The 21874-nt window shown below is 43.2% G+C and overlaps 1 protein-coding gene across 2 annotated transcripts in view; it reads left to right on the top strand.

The window, feature by feature from the left end:
• Positions 1–21538, top strand: part of LOC109874941 (pre-B-cell leukemia transcription factor 1-like) — a 63694-nt gene extending 42156 nt beyond the window's left edge. Inside the window, exons 3-9 of one of the 2 annotated variants that reach the window (XM_020467015.2) lie at positions 12339–12592; positions 13803–13993; positions 14272–14407; positions 14707–14866; positions 16027–16139; positions 17157–17246; positions 19008–21538. In XM_020467015.2, the coding sequence (XP_020322604.1) occupies positions 12339–12592; positions 13803–13993; positions 14272–14407; positions 14707–14866; positions 16027–16139; positions 17157–17246; positions 19008–19100 (1037 nt within the window). In that variant the 3' untranslated portion in view covers positions 19101–21538. The remainder of the gene's footprint in view (positions 1–12338; positions 12593–13802; positions 13994–14271; positions 14408–14706; positions 14867–16026; positions 16140–17156; positions 17247–19007) is intronic. The other variant, XM_020467016.2, reaches the window with a different exon arrangement.
• Positions 21539–21874: the final 336 nt, after the last annotated feature.

Genomic DNA, 21874 nt, shown 5'->3' on the forward strand with positions numbered 1-21874 from the left:
TTTGTTCTCCATCTTTTAAAATAGTGAAGCAACATGTTCTGTCTTGTCTCTCTACCACAGACATATAGTGAGCAATATGTTTGGAACATGAAATCGCAATAAAATCGCAGTATCAAATCACAATACATATAGAATCGTGAAAATCGCAATAAATTATCATGACTCAGGATATTTTTATTTATTTAACTAGGCAAGTCAGTTAATAAATTCTTATTTACATAGACGGCCTAGGAACAGTGGGTTAACTGCCCTGTTCAGTGGAAGAACAACAGATTTTTACTTTGTCAACTCGGGGAGTCAATCTAGCAACCTATCGGTTGCTGGCCCACCGCTCTAACCACTAGGCTACCTGCTGCCCCCAAACGCACTTTCCCATTGTTTTTGATATGACCCAGATGCAAACACAGGAAGTGGATAGTACAGTTCTCAATAATGTATTATAGCACGGGGCAAAGGGCAGATCGAGGACAGGCAGAGGTTCGTAATCAGATCAGAGTCATGCAGGTACAGGATGGCAGGCAGGCTCGGGGTCAGGGCAGGCAAAATGGTCAGAACCGGGAAAACTAGGAAACAAACACTTGAGAAACAGGAAAACGGGAAAGCACGCTGGAAAGACCTGACAAGAAAAGATTAACTGGCAACAGACGAACAGAGAACACAGGTATAAATGCTCAGGGGACAATGTTGAAGATGGGTGACACCTGGAGGAGGGTGGAGACAAGCACAAAGACAGGTGAAACCGATCAGGGTGTGACATGCATATCGTATCGGCACCCTAAGTACCGTGATAATATCGTATCGTGAGGTCCCTGGCAATTCCCAGCCCTAGCCACAACATCAGCCTATACTGTACATTATCCAGCATACATACCATAATCAATAACATCACAGTCTCATTCCTGGGAGGAGAGTGAGGATGAGAAGAAGTTACTGCATCAGCAAAGTGCATTTTCATTCAGATGCATTATTCCAGAGAGGGTGAGGGAGAGAGAGCGAAGGAAAGAGCGAGAGAAGGAGAGAGAGGGAGAGATACAGCCCGACTGTGACAACTCTCCCTCTCCGCAGGTGTGGGAATCAAACGGGAGCTAAAAATAAGCCTGGCAGCTGGGAGTTATTCACAGTGACGGGAGGGGGAGGAGAGGGGTTGTGGTGGGGAATCAGGGGGTCCAGCTGGGGAGGCAGGTGTGTACGGGCTGACCGACAGAATACACCTTATTTCCCACTGTGACTTAAAGACATCTTCACTCGGATTCTGATATGTAGTCGGTGGTCTTTCTGTAGTCTTGACCTAGCCTGGTCCCAAATCTATTTTGTGCTGTCTTGCCAATTCCTATGGTTATTGTCACACCAAGACAGCAGATCTGAGTCTGGGCTAATGTTGACTAGGGCTGTTTTTATCGAACACAACATACATGTATTGTGAAACATGAAGTCATATGAGTGCCTTCTGATGAAGATCATCAAAGGTTAATGATTAATTTTATCTCTATTTCTGCTTTTTGTGACTCCTCTCTTTGGCTGGAAAATGGCTGTATGTTTTTTTGTGACTATGCACTGTCCTCAGATAATCGCAATGTATGCTTTCGCCGTAAAGCCTTTTTGAAATTGGACACTGTGGTTGGATTAACAACATGTTAATCTTTAAAATGGTGTATAATACTTGTATGTTTGAGGAATTTTAATTATGAGATTTCAGTTTTTTTTATTTGGCACCTTGCAATTTCACTGGCTGTTGTCGAGGTGGGACGCTAGCCCACATATCCCAGAGAAGTTAAGCACATTGCTCAATGAAAATAAACCATGGGGAAAAGCGTCCTCCATTTGCTATTTAAGTGCATAGATTACATGTATTTTTTCCGGCTGCCCCTGTTTGGATACAGGTGCATGATAATGGTCCATTCTACATCAAAATCAAGAATAGTATGATGGGTGAAAATATTACCCTATCACTTGTGAATTATATATTATCACTCGTGAATGATGCCCAGCAATAGAAACAATGCCTTTTTTTGCGACTTTTTTGAAATCATAGTTGCACACCTCATGTAGCCTAGTCCATAGGCCTATATGTTTCAATAAGGTTTGTATATAGCCTAATAGTTTATCAACATTTTAAACTAAACGTTCACATTGCGTAAAACAGTTTTTGTGATGCTTTTATTGGTTGTATTCATTTGGGATCTGTAGCATCCCACAACAGTCCCAGACTATGTTTGAAATATTTATTTATCGCACAGAATAGAATAGGTTAACCTTTGTACTATGGGGGAGAGTAGATTGACATAGCCTAGTGCTTTCGCTGTTCGTTAGGCTTACTCATCTTGTTGGCTGACGAAAGGTAAATATGGACAGTTCTTCCAATATCTTCAATGTGCACCTCGGAATTGGATAAGGACGCACAATGTGTCTGTCTTCACTTGTAGCCTGTGAGAAAGACCCTATCACCTGATGGAGAGCCATGTGAGTGAAAAGGTGATTCGGAGCGCTCAGCACTTAGGGAGAAGGGCACAACGGCCACTGGCTGCAAAAGGCATGGAGATACCACCGTGAAATTTTAAGCATTGTCAAGTGCTTGTCAAATTGTGAATGAGTGACTGATGTAGTGTGTACAGCCTGGGGGAAAAGCAAAGCAGAGGTCATGCCTTTTAAGCAACTGTTTTCAATTCATCATTAGAGTTGCATCTTGCAGCCTTACAATGTATTAAAAATCAAAACACGTAGCCCAACGTTTGTAGAACAACTAAATAATAACCCTAAATTAAGCATATAGAAATACCTATCGCTTTGTTAACCACACAACACAGAATAACCGTATGTGCTCAAATCGTTTGGAGAAAATATTATTTCTATTTTATTCAGCTTTGTTCAAATGTATTCTTCATACTCTAAAATGATGCCATGGAATCAAATCTTGTCTGCTAAATGAACTAGTGTAGCCCACAGCCATTTGCCATGGCCAGATCAGGACCCAACATAAGGGCAACTCAGAGTATGCTATTCTGTTCTTCTGAAATAGACTACATTTTCTTCATTTCATGTTTCTTTAGACCTGTCTAAAATAAATAATACATTTATTGTGATGGTGTAGGCTGTATTACATGGATTTATTAGACTTTTTAAAATGTAGATGTTCCAAAGGTCTGCATCAGTGTGTGGAAGCCAGGAGATGCTAAATGTGTTTATGTTAATTAAGGTCCCCTCTATTTGTGTGATGTTCAGGCATGACAGTCCCTTGTCTGCATGGTGTTGCTAGTACTCCTTTTTGGTGATTGCCCCAGGGCCAGCAGTACTGTATATTGGAGACTTGACCCTTCCCTGACAGTTAAAGAAAAATATTTAGACTATGTTTTTCAAAAGGGATGACTTGGCAATTGGCTTTTGGTGCAAAAATGCAGTTTTCTTTCATCTCATCGACTTGATCTGTCTCTCATGCAAATGACGTCTAGCATGTCATTTTATATGTCTGTTTTGCATTAGAACTTTTCGCTCCCGTTAGCCTGTACCCTCGCCATGGCTGGAGGCTAATCCCATGACCCTACTGCCAAACACACACACACACTGATGATTGACAGCAGGGGCTCCCTATGACCCACTATTCTTGCATCAATTCAACCCCCCAACGGCCTGTGGCTATGATGAATGACTATCTGGGTCTGCTACATTGGCGGTAGTTTTGGGCAGGGTGTGGGGTGTGTGAGGGGCCTGTGCCAGTGCCACTGTCTGCTAGGCATGGCCATAGATTGCCTGTCATATCCAGTATCCACCTCTCCAGTCTTATAGGAACCTCCCCCCTCTCCCTCTCCCTGTCCCTCTCCCTCCCTCTCTGGATGATGATCCATGCAGCTAATTACTGTGATTAGGCTGATTGCTAATCCTTTCTATTGAAGGCAATAGTGGTTGACTAATGAGAAGAAGAAACTTTGCGATTGAAGTCTGAACGAAGGGTCAGGGGGTAGTGCGCTCTTAGTCAAAGCTCAAATGTAATAATTTCACAGCGTTGTGTCATATTTCTGCTTTATATTATGTAAGCGGACTAAATTAGGGTTAGGATGTAAAATAGACAGTCAACACTCTGAATGAAGGAGATTATTGGACGTTATTAAATACTTGTTTCTTTTCTCCTGGTTAAATATTGGCCCTGTCCAAGCTGACCCCTTGTAATACAGTGTGATGGCTCACATTGTTTTCCTCCTGTGACTGCCAAGAGCAGAGTAAGAGTTAGCAGCAGCAGGACTCAGCCGCAAGAACAGTTACCCTCCTGGGGAGCTCAGGCAGCTAGTGACAGCCTCTAAACAAATCGCACTCTCCAGACGGACTTCAGCCTTGATGGCATTGGAGCTTCCCTGATAAATGAAATGAGGCAATATTTACACCCAGAGCATCTATAGCTCTCAAGATTTACAATATTAATGGTCCTCACCCTCTATCACTCTATACTCTGTAGTGTTCAGTCAGAAAACAGACAGTCATGGTATCACATGTACAGTACATACATTCATTGAGGATCCTTTCCTCTTGTTCTTGGCTTTCTGTGGATCTGCTAAATTCTTGTTACCAACCAACTATACTGTAAAATAACATTAAACAACAACAGTGTGTGAGAAAATCAGTGTTCTTCCATCCCCTTAATGTCTCATATTTATATATATATACATATATATATAGAGAGAGAGAGAGAGACCACCACCACAGGCAATAGTGTGGTTGTTTACGAGTGGCCATATGGTGGATGTCCTCTGCCTGGTAGCTGCAGGGAGACTTTCCCCTGGAGATGAGATGATTCTGAAAATATATCTATTTCCCACCAACCCATCCTCACCTGTTCCTTGTTCCAGGACCCTTATCTCCCTCACAGGGGTGTAAACACCCCCCTAAACTGCAGAGGAAACTCAGGAACGTCCCAGGTAGGCCTAACCAAACGCTGTCAGATGGAGTCAGCGTCTCCCCCAACTCAAAAATAAATCCGCCCGCCCTGGCTTGTACAGCCCCGTTCCTTGCCTGCCTCCAGATGTGGCTTAATTTACTGCGACTCGGCTAATTACTGTAATTAAGGATTAATTACTGTTAATTACCTTCGCATAAACTCATCACCAGTCAAAGAGTGGAGCCTTATGAAATGTGCCATGCACACGAACACATACCACGGGCCCCAGAAGGAGCATGTTGTTGGCTTCTCGTTGGATGCCTGATTGGTGTGTTGCTGAGAGGCCTTGTGTAGAGCCACAGTAAAGGGCAGGACTCCAGCTACTCATGGACAGTCACCTCTGAGCTCCATACGGTCCTAACTACTAACTATCCATCGCTTCCCCAACTCCTGGATCACTGTGTCTGTCTCTGGCATCTGCTGTCATTTGCTGCATGACTTGCAGGCTAACAAGTCCTTGCCGAAACCATTCAGGGCATATTGATAAGGCCTTGAGTTTTTTGTGACCTCACCAAGAAAAAAAATCATGGCCCTACTTATGACTAATTCTGACTACCCACCCATATTTTGGGGGTAATCTAATGGGGGAACTTTAAAATAATCAGGTGTGCTCCCGAGTCTAAGGCACTGCTTCTCAGTGCTAGAGGCTTCCCAACAGACCCTGGTTCGATTCCCGGCTGTATCACAACCGGCCATGATTGGGAGTCCAATAGGGCGGCACAATTGGCCCAGCGTCGTCTGGGGTAGGCCGTCATTGTAAATAAGAGTTTGTTCTTAACTGACTTGCCTAGGTAAATAAAGGTTCAATAAAAAATGTAAATTCCCATTTCCATGCAGACAGTAAGTCAGTCAGTGTGTCGTGTCGGTTATAATTAGTTAGAGCTAGGATAGGTAGATGGTAGACGCCAGAGGCAGCTATTTTAATGAGCGTACCCCCCACTGATTCCCCCCTTAGGAATGGAGATTAAGTCACAAGCACCCGGTCCCTATGGTACACCAGTGACACACACACAAGCGCACACACACACACACACACAGAATTAACAACATTTTTAAAAGGGACTCCTCCTGTCAATGTTATTTGATTGATCATCTAGAATTGGGAGGAATGTTGATAATTAAATGTGATTTAAATCTCTATGGTCTTCCTCAGATGAATAAGTCCTAGGCCCTATAGTATATGTGTCACATACACCATGTAACAGAACACATCAAATATATGACATTTCAACACAGGTCAACACAAACAGATAGTAAGATAACAGGTCACTGTAGTAATTCACCAGCTCGGTGACTCACTACACTCAAGAGCACAACTGGTTTCATCTCTCTTAGATGAGAGATTAGTAAACTAAGCATTATTCACTTGTTTTTAATAGACCAGCAAAGCTACCAGTCACTGTGTTGCTGTGTTGTACTCTATGTTGTCAGCTTACATAGGGTACATAATACTTCATATAGAGGCCTTTGTTTCTCTCATAGTCGACTGACTATACAGCTCCCTGCTCAGGAACACTCGTGACTGATCAAGAATGAGATATTCAGCCACCATGATTTCCACTGCCGCCCCGGGCAGATTAAAACTGCATGGGCCGAGCATGGGTTTAATTAGATCAAGACGATATATATTTGAAGACACCTTAAGAATGGGCCGATGATTGCTGGGGGGCTAATGTATTGCCTATTTTAAATAATGAATAATTTTAATGAAGGGGCCTTTAGAATGCTTGGTGGGTGGGGGGGGGGGGGGGTGTTCTGAATGGTCTTTTCTCCTCTGGCGGGAGGGAAGCGTTGGCTGCTGCTGCCTCGTTATCGGGACCGGCCCCTCAGGCCTCAGCCTGGCCTGCGTAAGCCTCAGATGACCACCATAATTACTGTTATTATGAGTAGCTGGAGGGGGAACTTGTCCTGAAAAACACCCACTAAGCTGAGTGCCCTGTGTGGACTGTGTCTTGCCCTGCCACGCTCCCTTTACCCTGCCTTGCCTTTCCTTTCTTCGCCTGGCCTCTCTCATGAGGAACCACTGGTCGCAGAGGGGGGTGAGAGGGTAAAAGGAAGGAATGAGGGGGGAAGAGAGGGAGAAGGAACGGCCACCAATCCGCCTAATGTGATGCCTGTCAGCTCGTCTCTTACCAGCTGTCACCTCCCAAATGCACTGGGGTTCATTATTTTAATTGACACCTCACTTTCCTATTCTATTCTATTTCAATTTTTCGCCTTTCCTCTATCTCTCAATCCATCCATCCCTCTACCTCTTTTCCCAATCTTCATTCTTCCTCCTCTCTTTCTTGTTCCCTTCTTTTTCATTGTCCTTGTCGTCGTCTGCCCGGGCCTCTGTCAGCTGCTATAACACTCTTGGTTCTGCCCACTTTTGAACATGACACTGGAGATGGCAGATAAAGCATAAAGCAAGTGTTTTAGAGGGTCTTTATGGCTTTACCCTTGTGTACCGGAGTTGTTCTAGTCCCCATTATCTGATGATAGAGTGGACATTTTGGGCCATGGAGACTTTCCTGTGAACACAGTGAGGAGTAAACCTTTCTAAGGACAAAACTGCTTTGTGATTTTTTTAAAGGAACAGAACATGATTGTTGACTGACTTTAATAGGTACTGTGCTACCGATGTCGGTAGACACCCATGCATTTAGTAACTATTGCTGAGCATCAGTAGCTTACGCGTCTATCAGATGAACCACATTGAAATGAATAGAATTAATTGTTTCTATGCTAACAGATTATTCATACCATGCTGCCATCACATGCAGAGCAATGGATTATGTTGATGGCTTGAACAATGAATCCTTAAGGACCAGGGAAGTCAGTTGACAATTTGTTTTAGTTGTGATACTCGTCATGTCCATTGTAAATCATCACACTGCTTCCTCAGGATTCCAGATTGTTGTTTTTTCTGTCCCAGAATGCTGTGTGGCAGGGATGAATGGTGGTGATGTTCGATTATCATGTGTCTGTCGCTACCATTCCCGCTGACTGGCCTGTGGCAGGCCCACACACACACTCACACTCACACACACACTCACACACACTCACACACACACACACACACACACACACACACACACACACACACACACACACACACACACACACACACACACACACACACACACACACACACACACACACACACACACACACACACACACACACACATATACACACAGGGTTTGTGATAGGCCCACACAGACAGGCACTGCACGCCTGCGTCAGGAACACGGCTGATTTATGAACTGCTGAAACCCTGGATGACGTGTGCCCACAGAATCAATACAGACTGTGCTTATAGGCCTGGCCTGACACTGTGACGTGGTCCAGAGATATGCACACACACACACACACACACACAAACAGATACACACACGCAGACATACACACACACAAACAGATACACACACGCAGACATACACACACACTCACAGAAACACACACGTACACACAGCACTGCGGAGGAGTGTATTGCTTTACTGTATCGACATGACATGGATCCGATCCAGCATTGGTTGCTAGCTGCCAGTCAAAGGCGAGGATGGTAAACTTTCATCATGGCTGTCAGGGACATCAGTGCTGCCTTGTTTGGCCGTTCATCTTCCTAATTGTGACAGAATACTTCAACATCATTAATTAAACATGCTTTCATTTGAAAGCGCTCACTGGGAGCCAGGGCCGGAGGCTGAGAGAGAGGGGAAAAGTCTGCCAATGTGCAGAGAAGGCTGTTTTATGTATGGGCATTTTCTCTGTGTGTGTGTTTGTGTGGTTGGCTGTGTGGTAGGTTTGTGTTTGTGTACATACTAGTGCTTTGCAAACATTTTGCAGCCCAGTTAGACAGAAAGGTATGACTATGAGCCATCATTTAAACAAACAATCATCTTAATTCAGAACATGAAATTATTTCAGTTATTTCATCAGATGGACGGTTACTTCACCATTTTTATTTTTCATATTGCTGCTCTGTGGGGGAAAGAGAGAGGTTGAATTAAACATGAGTACAGAGGGAGGGAGAGGGGGATTGGGAGTCCTCTCACTGTTCAATTAAAGTCTGTCTGTAACGGTCAAGATGAAATGATCGCAGTCTTTTTATAGAGACACACTGCTAGTCTAAGAATACTGGCCTGAGGGACCTATCAATGAAAACAGTAGGACCAATGGGAAACAGAAGGAGACATTCTAACAATAGTACGGTATTTTAAAGGGGCAATCTGGGATTGGTACATCAATTTTTGGACATCAATTTTTGGACATTTAAATGATTATATAAAGCCATTGTTTCTTGAAGAATCCGCCTCCTATTGCCAGATGATTATGATGTAGTGTTTTAGGGTGGCAGAGTTCACTCTATGATGCTGGACTGGCGTTGAGGACTTTCATCTAATTCATGGCCATTACTGAACAGGAATAAGTCAATCTGATGGCTATGGTTAGAGTAATTATGCCACAGCACAGTGAATTGTATCATTATCTTTATTCATTGTATTTATTTAATCAATTTCATGCTTTTAGTGTTGCACTGGAGGATACTGTGAAGGAATAAATCACCGTTTGCCTCATTAGGTTTCCTCTCCAGTTGGAGGTGGTCTACATGTTGTTGTCAGAAAAACCTCACAGTGTTCTAGTTTTCCTACTCTGCAAGAAATAGCAAGGCAATATTTGATTTGTTGCTCTCTATCTCATCTCAGTCTTTTAGATTCAGAGTGGACAATTAGGTTAGAGACAGTGACATTTTTTAAATGTATTTGACCTTTATTTAACTAGGCAAGTCAGTTAAGAACAAATTCTTATTTTCAATGACAGCCTAGGAACAGTGGGTTGACTGCCTGTTCAGGGGCAGAACGACAGATTTGTACCTTGTCAGCTCGGGGGTTTGGACTTGCAACCTTCTGGTTACTAGTCCAACCACTAGGTTACCCTGCCACCCCATTGACTGAGAGATTGTTGTTTGGTCGGTTGGGAGGGTTCTATAGCTGATGAACGAGAGATTAGTTAGGAGATGACTGACTAAGGTGAAATATCTTTAGGGCTTTTTAAGTTTGAAGAAACGCAAGCAGGAGAAATTTGCAAGTGGACAGTAGTCAACACCCACAACGCATGCAAGCAAACACACCCACACACACCCACACGCATACACACGCATGCACGCGCGCACACACACACACACACACACACACACACACACACACACACACACACACACACACACACACACACACACACACACACACACACACACACACACACACACACACACACACACTCTCTCTCCTTTCTGAAACCCTGACCTTTCCAGTATTCTGATAACCATTGACATTTTCCATTTTCCCTCCTGAGTCTGCTTGCTCAGATGGTGAAGCTGATCGGGTGTGGATGGGGGGGGGGGGGGGGGGGGGGGGGAGGCTTCATGGGAGAGACAGGTTCTCCGTGAGGGCTTGGGAATCCATCTTGACCCCACTCTCACTTGAGAGGTCAGCAGGCAGACAGCATATCTCTGTGGACATAGCCACAGACAAAAGCATAGAGCAACATACAGTAACATGGGCCAGATAGACAGTGTACTCCAGCACATCTCTCTCAGCAAGCCACCTCTTTCATTTACTGCCATTCTGTCCAATTGTCACTCTTAGCAATTGTAAATACGGTATGTTTACGGGTAGTGATTTAGCCCTTATAGTAGGTATGCATATATATGAATTGATGCAGACATGTACTATGTCCAGGCAGTGTAGTGTATGCTGCCAGTCTGTGTAAAGATGGTGGATGAAATGAACAGGCTACACCTGGTTGTTTTTACCACCTCTGAGAGGAGACAGATAGCTCTGCTCCTTTACTTAGGGAGCCTTCTAGTGGCAGACAGAGGAAGAGCAGTGTGGTCCACGTCCACACACCACTCACAGTCCTGCTGGTACCATAGTGACTCACAGCCCTGCTGGTACCATAGTGAAACACAGCCCTGCTTGTACCATAGTGAAACACAATCCCAAACATATAGTGTTGTCCTCACTAGATCACACTATTGGCTGAAAGGGGCTGTAGTGGACATGTTTCTCTCTCAAAGATGCTCCACTTCACCGTTTGTCAGACATGATAGACATGATTTCACTGTGGAGTACACACCACAGGAGGTTGGTAGCACCTTCATTGGGGAGGAAGGGCTCGTGTTAATGGTCAGAGTGGAATCAGTGGAACGGTATCAAATGCCATTCCATTTACTCTATCCAAGCCATTATTATGAGCCGTCCTCCCCTCAGCAGCCTCCACTGATACGCACACCATTTAACTGTATAAGACCACAGGAGGAACAGTTGAAGGAATGTTATCTTCAAACAACCTTTGGTGTTTGCGTTTGTAGATGGGTGTGTGGATTTGTATGTGTGTCTGGGTAAGCGTGTATCTGTGAATGTACGGGGGTGACAGGTGTTGCTTGCATGTTCCTCTGAGTGCATATACCATGGAACATCATTTTGCACTCTGTGGTACTGGCTGATGTTGGTGTGTGGCATGTCACAGCCACCTCTCCAGTGGAGCAGCGGGCGAGGGGGGAGGGAGCAGAGAGCTAAGTGCCTATGGGGGTGTGAGGGGTGAGGAGCAAGGCCAAACTGGCCACCACTACCTTGTTAGCACCCTTTCAGCAGCCGTTAGGGGAGTCTTTCAATTTTGCTGCTTGTTTGCTAACTGTTATTCAAAATCTACCGTTTCATTGATTTAGTAAGTTAGAAATGATGGTTGTGGTGTGACAGTGACCCATAAATAAGACTATACCGGCATAGCTTGTCTGGTGTTAATAAATCGTTTTTGTTCCTTATCACTGAGATGATCCACATTGATATTAGACGTCATTTTATTGCTCTTCAGCTGGAGTAGATCATTAGTGTACCATTTTTCCCCCGGTAAGGTTGTGATGATAGTATTAGTTTGCCTGACCAGGAAGATTATTATCTTTTTATGAAAATGTGTTATTGTTTTAGCCACTAAGTAAACATCATAATCTGCTCTTCAGGAGTGCAAAGAAAAATGAACTCTCTTGGAAGTCTGTGTTAATTATTTCCCTGAAATGATATTCAAAATCAATGAGATGATAGTTTTATTATCGTGGGTGCTGCCAGGCTCAGTAAGATCCAGGTTTTTATGGCACAGACGTGGGCTATTAAAGAGACGGTCATATTTCAGATGGAACAGGTTGAAGACTGTAGAAAGAAGAAAGTACAGTGGTAGACTGCAGTCACTTCACTTCTCATCCAAATAGTATTTGTTTTATTCCAGCGCTGTCCATTAATGTTAACTTTGCCTCTTTCCTTTGCAGTGCCACTGCTAACAATCAGATGTTGTGCTAGCGTCAGTATTGTGTAAGATTTTACATCAGTAGTTTGTTACTAACTGTTATTTTTCTTCTCTATTGTCTCTACAGTGCTCAGTATCCGTGGTTCCCAGGAGGAGGAGCCTCCAGATGCCCAACTCATGCGATTGGACAACATGCTTCTGGCGGAAGGCGTGTCCGGACCGGAGAAAGGGGGCGGGTCTGCGGTGGCGGCGGCTGCAGCAGCAGCTGCAGCGGGAGGAGGAGTGGGCTCAGACACCAACTCGGCAGAACACTCAGACTACCGGGCCAAGCTGACTCAGATCCGCGGGATCTACCACACAGAGCTGGAGAAGTATGAACAGGTGAGGACAGACCACGCCCCCCATAACCGCTCTCTCCCTTCCCATAAACCCCTTCGGCTCTAAGAAGACCCTCACAACTCCTCTCACTTTGTATAGGCAACCCCTCTCTCCCTTAAGTCCTGTCTGCTCTGAGTTCTGCCATCTCACTACATACTGACGACCAAGCCACTTGTAACTGACCTCTCTCCGCTCCAATAGACAACCCCACCGCCGTCTCACTACACTCACACTGCACACACGTTTTGTTATGCGCAGATAATTCTTCTCAAATCAAACCCCCCAAAGTACCTCCTGAGTAACCACGCTTTCAGAAATCACTTTTCAGCTGGCAAACATTTTATCAGTCACACACTCATCCTTCGCCAAAGAGAGCATCCTGTCATATATATTACCGCCTGTCATCATCTCAGGCAGACTCGTCATCACTACCTGTCACAGTGTTACTTATGCACCTGAGTATACCCATGTCACCACTATGTGTACTACTGATACAGTGTGTAAGGGCGGAACGGCTGTTGCACTGAACTGTGTCTCGTTTCAACTGACGCGACCCCGGTGCTGACAGTCAACAGACTCCCCTGTCCCCAAACACAGCAGACACTTCCCAGTGACTGATTCTGACAGAGAGAGAGAGAGAGAGAGAGAGAACGAGAGAGACACAGTGAAAAGACAGAGAGAGAAGTGAAGAGAGAGAAACAGAAAGATAGTTCAAACCTGGTGAACAGGACAGAAAGCCTCCTGTCATTTTAGACATCTTCATTTTTTTCTTAACTGTTGAAGAAAAGTCTCCTCAATATACAAAGAAAGTCTCAGTTTAGTTGTATAACTAATCCACTGCTTTTGTGTCTGCCACAAACAACACTGCAATACTTGTATTACTACTACTACTCTTTAGTACTTGTAGCACAACTACTAGATTTCGTCATTGTCGAATGAGAACCTATTTTCTCCAAAACAGAAACTTTTCAGGAAATGGAAAAAACAGATTTCTAACGAACATACAATCGATTTGAATCGATTTTCTATAGTCTCAAAATCTTCAATATTATAATAATTAAAATTGACAAAAGTGTTGTTTTCCAACAGCGACATACTACTACTTATGAAACTAACATTACTTACAATGCTTGCAGTGTCTTACTTCTCTGCTGCATTTAAGTCAGTGTGATTGCTATCTGCCTCATATGAGTGCGTCTGTCTGTCTCTTTAGGCATGTAATGAGTTTACCACCCATGTGATGAACCTGCTGAGGGAGCAGAGCCGCACACGGCCCATCTCGCCCAAAGAGATAGAACGCATGGTGGGGATCATCCACCGCAAGTTCAGCTCCATCCAGATGCAGCTCAAACAGAGCACCTGCGAGGCCGTCATGATCCTACGCTCCCGCTTCCTCGATGCCAGGTCTGTGTGTGTGTGTGTGTGTGTGTGCGCGCACGTGTGCGTGCGTGTGTGTGTGTGCGTGTGTGTGTGTCTTTCTCTAACTTATTGTTATGAAAACAGGCAAAACCTTTGTTATGATGCAGTTACATTATTTGGACAGCAATTGCCTTGTGATAGTAAATATGTTCTCTTCTCTCCCCCTTTCTCTTCTCCCCCCCCCCCTCTCTCTCTCCGTCTCCCCCTCCCTCTCTCCGTCTCCCTCTCTCTCCGTCTCTCTCTCTCTCTCTCTCTCTCTGCAGACGAAAGAGGAGGAACTTCAACAAGCAGGCAACAGAGATCCTAAATGAGTATTTCTACTCCCACTTGTCCAACCCCTATCCCAGTGAAGAGGCCAAGGAAGAGCTGGCCAAGAAGTGCTCCATCACAATGTCACAGGTATGTGCCGCCAGTCGCAAGCCTCGTATCCATCCTGTGTGTGATGAAGCGAACTCTAATCTTCTGTTGTGCGTGTACATGCATGGAAAACACAGTATGGCTCCTATCATGCCACAGGAAGTCAGCTAGCATAGAGTCATACAGCTCCAATGTTTAATTCTGGCATTCCGTAATGGAATCACATAGGCTGTCTTATGATAGCATGTGATAGCTTTCTCAAACAATTGTTTCAACAAAACAAAAGGCGATTTACTATAGACATTTCTTCTCACATAATTTGTACTTTAAATGTTTCACAGGTATCGAACTGGTTTGGAAACAAGAGAATCCGATACAAGAAAAACATTGGCAAGTTCCAAGAGGAAGCAAACATGTACGCCGCGAAGACCGCCGTCAGTGCAACCAGTGTATCAGCCCATGGCAGCCAGGCCAACTCCCCCTCCACCCCCAACTCTGCAGGTCAGTATCAATACCAGCCAACCATAGTGGATGTGACCAGTAGGATACCAAGTCAGTACTGTTAATGTTAGTTTGGCTGCGTATCCCCAATTCAACATGAGCACAGATCATCATTTACCAAGAGCTGAAGCATTATATATGTTACATTGGGAGGGATCCACATTGCAGTAGTATGGACAAATCAATTCAGAAATACAACATGTTGGGGCAGAAAGGTGTAGAGCACTGTCATCTCAACCCTGGGCCCCAATTCAAGAATACAGTCGCTGTCTCTGTTCCTTTTGACTAACAAAATGCTGTCTGTACCCCCCCCCTTTTTTCTGAACTAACCCAATAACTTCTGGCCCAGTGGTACGGTCCGTCTCTCTCTCGCTCTCTCTCTCTGGGGTTTGTCTGGTTAACACACCATTTCGGACTCAGTCTTGGTTAGAGAAATAGTTCATCCATCCTGTGACTTGTCTGGTTGACCTCTTGTGTGTCATTAAGCTATTGACGGGGCGCTCCAGCCTAGTCCTTTGTCATCATGGTGACCCTTCAGCTGTATTGGATTATGGCCTTGTCTTGTGTTTTTTTCTGCCTTCAAATCAAGTTAGGCTGCGTTCTCTTTTAACATCTGTGGAGTTTGGCTCCATTAAAAGGACAAAGAGGATTCTTTCAGTCTTCCTGTCGATCAATTAGCACTTCCTTAATGATCCAACCAGTCCGGTAGCAAGGAACTTAAACAACAAGACAATCCATCTATTCTGTTTCAGTTTCATCCCGGTTTTAACCCCTAACCTTATTCTAAGTAATATGATTGGCATCACAATTACCACAGGAGTAACAGTTGGTGTAATGTTGATCATTAGTACAGTATAGTTTTCTTAGAATACCCCTTAGCCATATTTTTCAATTACATTTCCATAGGTACATACAGTATAGTAGACGGTGGCTGGTCACTGATGTGGTTCCCTGTTCACTACACCATATTTTGCTTTCAACCCTCTCCTACTAACCCAACTGACTGCACTTTTTCTGCTGCATGATCGTGTTAACCCCTCTTTCCTTTTCTTCTCTTCTCTCTCTTCCTCCCTTCCCCCTCTCTCTCTTCCTCCCTTACCCCTCTCTCTTTCTCCCTTACCCCTCTCTCTCTTTCTCTCTTTCACTCTCTGGCCTCCCAGGTTCTGCTGGCTCTTTTAACATGTCAAACTCCGGAGACTTGTTTATGAGTGTGCAGGCTCTGAATGGGGACTCATACCAGGGGGCCGGGGTTGGGGCCAATGTTCAGTCCCAGGTAGGACCCTCGCAGAGACTAGTACGTTATCTACGTAATCCATACATTAGTACACTAGTTGTCATGTAGATAGATACCTAGCTAGCAGTCATACACTAGTAGCCTATTAGTGGCCTGTTGAAGACAGTCATTGAACCTCGGCGAGCAGCCTTATGAGGTCTAGTATTAAAAGACTGAATATCCCTGCTCAGTTGTTCAAGCACTGCCCCGCCTACAAGGTTTCATTGAAATCTGAATCCCAATCTCTTGACCTAGTCCGTGAGACAGAGGTCATATGTGATTTTAGCCGTACACTGATGTGGCGGCCATTATCAGGCTCATGAATGAATAGACGACTGCAGACAGATTTGGAAACAATACAAGACTCGTCAACACTGCTGACAACAGTTGTCATAGCCACTGGTGTACAACAGTCCTCTGAACTTGCCCTGTTGGACAACGATGACTAGCACAGAGTTTTTTTTATAGTTTTGTGATTGGGAGAAAGTCTCATTCACCATAGGTTGAAAGAGGACTGAAGAGTCACCACCTGCTTCGTCTCTCCATCCATCCCGCCTTTATTTTTAAATCAACTCTCCAAATGCTTGAGGTGTTTCATGAATATGCATAGTATTAACCCCTGGGGTGGACAAGAGATCTCCTGGGTTGACCTTGTCAGGAGGTCATTTGGCTGCACACTCATTCCGAGCCACTGAGGAGAGGAGTTTTGAGTCGTAGAAGCAATTTGATTTGTTTAATTTTCATTCCTTTTTGAATTGTAATAGGATATTCATATGAGTTCCCTTGTGATGATATTTGTGGTTGTTTGTCGTTGTTCTGTTGTGATATCTATTGTGTTGAACCTGTTTTACAGGCCAAATCATTCTAAACGGTTGCTGTGGTAACCTTTCCCAGTGCATGATACCCTTTTGCTATCAGACTGACCTTTCTTATGCATGAAGGTCTTTTTCATCTAGAGCTTTTGTCTGTCTGACCCGCCCTTTTCTCTACGTGTGTCTGTGTGTGCGTTCGTTCCAGGTGGATACTCTTCGCCATGTTATCAGCCAGACAGGAGGATACAGTGACAGCATCGCCGCCAGCCAGATGTACAGTCCACAGGGCATCAACGTAAGAACACCACCAAACAACAACTTTCTTTAATTTCATCACAATATTGCCTAGTCTTACCTTGGTCTCTTTGAAAGAAAAATAACTATTTCTATACTATACTTCTATAGCTATTCTTCTTTTGTTCCAATGCAATGTGTTCATACATTTAACCAACAATACCATAGAAAGCTGCCTTTATTAGGGTTTCAGTTTGTCCCCTTGCCCAATTATTTGGAAACCAATGTGTGTGGGATGCCACTTAGTTAGCAGTGGCCTGTTGGTGGCTGGGCTGTTGTCCAGGCGACAGCCCTTGTGTACTGGTAATGCCCCGGGCGCCAGGTGAAGAGGCAGGAGTCAGACGGAACGAGAGGCGGCCGGCCAGGCGTACGGACACGCTCAGAGCCTGCCTGTCTGGGGACATTAGTGTTAGCGAGGCACCTGCAGCCGACAGGAACAAGGCCACAGGTGACACCCTGCCTGTCCAACACTCAGCTCACGTGGCACCAAATGAAAAGAAACACAGACCTCATTTCTTCCCCATTCCAAGAGCCCCCCGAAAAATAATCGCCCCAGAGTACAAGCTTCAGTCAAATCTATCTACCACCCTAAAAAAGAATGCCATGTTCTGATGGGGTTTTGGCAGGGCAAGGCTGGGAACACTGGAGGGTGTGTGTGTAGTGTTAAGATCTACAGTGACAGGCTGTGTTGTAGAGAGGGGAATCAATAAGGCAGTCACAGCAGGGTGAGAGGGGGTCTGGGCCAGCAGTCTGAGTGCATCGGTCGCGTCATTCGTCCAACAACCTAACTGTGTGTAGATATTATGACCCTCTGCCCCCATACCTCAAAATCTGAGCCGAATCCAAATGAACTTTTTATGCAATTATGTTTTCAAACAATGTATTCAAATATCGAAATATGATGTCCTTGTAAGACACTTCATTTATATTGTAGAATCATATTATTATTTTGATGTTTAGACTTTTCTATAGAAGCTTTTAATCTTGGATGGATATTTTATCGTGCAGCTAAACAATTTCAACTCATTCTGAGGTTTCTAATGACTGAGCTGAGGCAGTGAGCAGCCTTCACATGCCGGAGCTCTCTTTTATCCTTGAACAGTAATTACGGCTGTGAAATAGACGAAAGGTGTCACCAAAGCTGAAGATTTTAAAAGTCTTTTTTGCCCTCCTCGGTTCTAAATGTGATGAAAGACTTGCTCTATGTGAAATAACAGGGTTTGAAAATAAGAGGGTGCCAAAGCCCATCTCCAACAGCTTTCACTGATGGCATGGAAATTGCTATTAATGTCCCAAATGCTCTTTAAATCGACCTATCTTCCCGGGATTGGAAATTGCCTCCTATTTTACGCACCCATTATATTTTCATCCCAATAGCCGATGTGATAATCTGCTATAATTGATTCTCCCATCAACCATCTTGTAGGTTTTGTGTGTGAGAGGTCTGTGCGTTCTCAATAACATGTCTCTATTGTCTCTACATGAGGCCATTTTGAGACAGATGGGAGATGAAGTCTTGATAGAGGAAAATTGTACTATAGTGTATTTTGAAGATGCACAATCCGGCAGAGTGCAAAAGGGTACATTTCAGTGAAAGAGTTTCATGTTAGCTACCGATGCAGCTAAGAAAATATACATATGTGTTGTTATTTCCGTATCTTTTAGGACATTTGACCTGAGGCATACAACAAATTGTCTCACAATTGAATCTCTAGATTGAAAAATATATATTTTTGAAGGACTTTTGTCTTTGACTCCACAGACAAACGGTGGCTGGCAGGATGCTCCGACCCCCTCGTCAGTGAACTCGCTCACAGAAGGACCCGGAAGTGTTCACTCGGATACCTCCAACTGATTATTTTACCCTCCACACCTTCCATTCCCACAACCCATCAATGAACTGGCAGAGCCAATCACAGTGTTAAACATAGAGGCATACTACACAGTGTCCTGTAGATTTCAGGGGTGCATAACTAAAACAACCTTTCCTAAGCTACAGTACTATGGGACATTTGAGATACATACAGTAATAGGAATGTCAGAACAAAAATCTAAACAATGCAAAAAGGATGAATACAAATGTTTGTTCAGATTTCACAGGATATTTAGAGGGCTCCGGTTGCTCACTCACCTGTGATGGTTTCACTCATATTGATGATATTCAGTGATAAGATCAATTCGGACAACCCAATCTGTATACTTCAATTTAAATGCTTCATTCTACCTCTCGGCAACTAAAAAGTAAAACAAATCATATGAAAGAACATTAATTTGTTTTCTGACTAAAACATGAACTTTGTCATTGTATGAAAGAAGCACTTCGTCATGCTTTGTTTTGTGGTCCCTCACCCATTCTATGGTACGACATTTCGGCTTTTAATGTTGCTCCCTTGTTTACAGTGTGTGCGTTATAAACTGTGTTCGCTTTACCCTCTCCCACAGAGAAATAACCAGGAAGACTTAGAACTTGATTTACTACATCTTTTTCTATTCGTTTCTCCATAGAAGACTTGTTGGGAAAGCAGGTCAGCCTAGTGAACTCTGAGGACCCTTCACCCTGACTAGCAGGTCTTCAATCTGGGTGAAAGGCGTTAGAAAAGGAAAGCACGCTGGTATGAGAATGCACATTGGCTGATCTAAGGGCTTTAATGGAAATTGAGTAGACAATTTAATATACATTGTAGATGTGTGTCTTCCTGGTTTATAAACTTATGCCCCGCAACCCCTTTGATATCTTATCAGAATGTGGGAGCGCTGTGGGCCCACAAGCAGTCACAGGGCTCTCTTCCAATATCCATACTAGTGTACCACTTAGAATGCATGCCCAATACATGCTTCATTCTAAGTATGCTAGTGTCGATATTGGAACAGGGGAACAGAGTGTGTGCTATTGATTGTCTGAGGGCCTGTGAACAAGAGGAGCGCCCTCCTTTTAAACAACCACCTCATTGAGTATCCATGTGTCTCATCAGAGGTAATCGTGTGAAGTTACAGTTATGTCGTGTAAAATAAAAAAAATCATAAATACAATAAACACCTGTCATCAAAAACTCATACAAGCTTGATTCACATTAGTCACCTAATGTTACTGTTAACCAAAACCTTTATACTTATTGATCTATTGTTGACATTTTATGTGTACTTTCAAGAGGTCCTAACCCATCTAGCTATATTCACTCATGTACTTACATGTTGGATTTTTTACTGTACCTTTTGCTAATTTTCCCAATTCTGGTGGGGGATGATAACCAACTGAACAATGCTGCCTAATTGAAAAACAATGTTGTTGATACAGTCCAATTCAGAAGAAACCATTTCTGTTGAAAAATCTTTCAAGGATCTGTGTAGTAACTGAGTTTGTTTTTAAGTACATTGCATCAGAATCCAGTTAAACAGGGAAGTCGTTACGTTAATAGGATTTAACACATAAATCTGCGGATGCAGGTAACACCAGGACTGAACTTACAGTAGCCATGATGCACAGGTCATGCATGAGATGCTTTGTACTCCATGATTATGTTGAACAGACACAATGTTTTCAAGTCAGTGTTCAATACTGTTCAATGCTGTTCAATACTGTTCAATGCCCTCTCATACAATGGAACTTTACTGTTCTTTAAACCCAGAGTTGATTTCTGTTTCTCTTTCCAGGCATTTTTGGGACAGTTTAATATGTATTACAGTATATGACAGCATTCTTTCTTCCACTGTATTAAGAACCAAAAACCTACATTATAATGTCACCTGTATCCTTGCTTTTCACTTCTTCAACTGACTTGTATGAATCCTCAGAATTCATAAGCATATTGAATGTTGATGTGCTGAATGGTCTGATGTCCACAGCAAAACTAGAGGTGGGAAAATTATTTCAGACAAACAAAGATGATATTTGGACATTTGATATACTGTATAGTACTTGTCCTTTTGTTGTGTGGACTATATAGTTATTCTTTAGTATTTGGTTATTTACTTTTTATGGTATGCTATTGTATGTCATGGTTCCCATATTCTTGTCAATTAGCTCTCTCATGATGTGATTATGTGAAGATTGCCACATTGTACTTGACTTGCTTTGTTGAACAATAATTTATGCAGTTTCAACATTAAACTTATTATACTATGTAATACACCAAGACAAATCAGTGGTATTTTATTATTGAACATTTGAGTGAGAAAACAAGAATAATACACTGATGGTTGCCAGTTGGCAAAATTGCAAATATTTTTACATGTGATATAGATTGAATGCACATATTGTAAATTCAGCTTCACAAACAATGTAAGTTCAAGTTTAAAAAAAAATCTCACTTTTCATTTCCCCTCTAATTCATTTTTTTGTTGTGCCGAAGTAGAAGTATTCATAATTTATTCATTTTGAATAACTCTCAATAAAACTGTCTGTAACTCCCCTATGAAATACAAGTGAATCTCAACTACTTGATAGTCTGTACAGGGGCCCATTTGCTCCACATCCAGATTTTAAAATATGCTTGTTTGCCAATAAATGCAATATGATAATGACACATATAAAATAGCTTTTTAGTTTTGATAGCTGAAAAAAGAGGTTCAGGATTCAGTCATTTGTAAAAAAAAAAATAATAATAAAAAATAAAAATGTTTCCTTTGTTG

Source organism: Oncorhynchus kisutch, linkage group LG30 (genome assembly GCF_002021735.2).
Source record: "Oncorhynchus kisutch isolate 150728-3 linkage group LG30, Okis_V2, whole genome shotgun sequence".
Taxonomy (NCBI): domain Eukaryota; kingdom Metazoa; phylum Chordata; class Actinopteri; order Salmoniformes; family Salmonidae; genus Oncorhynchus; species Oncorhynchus kisutch.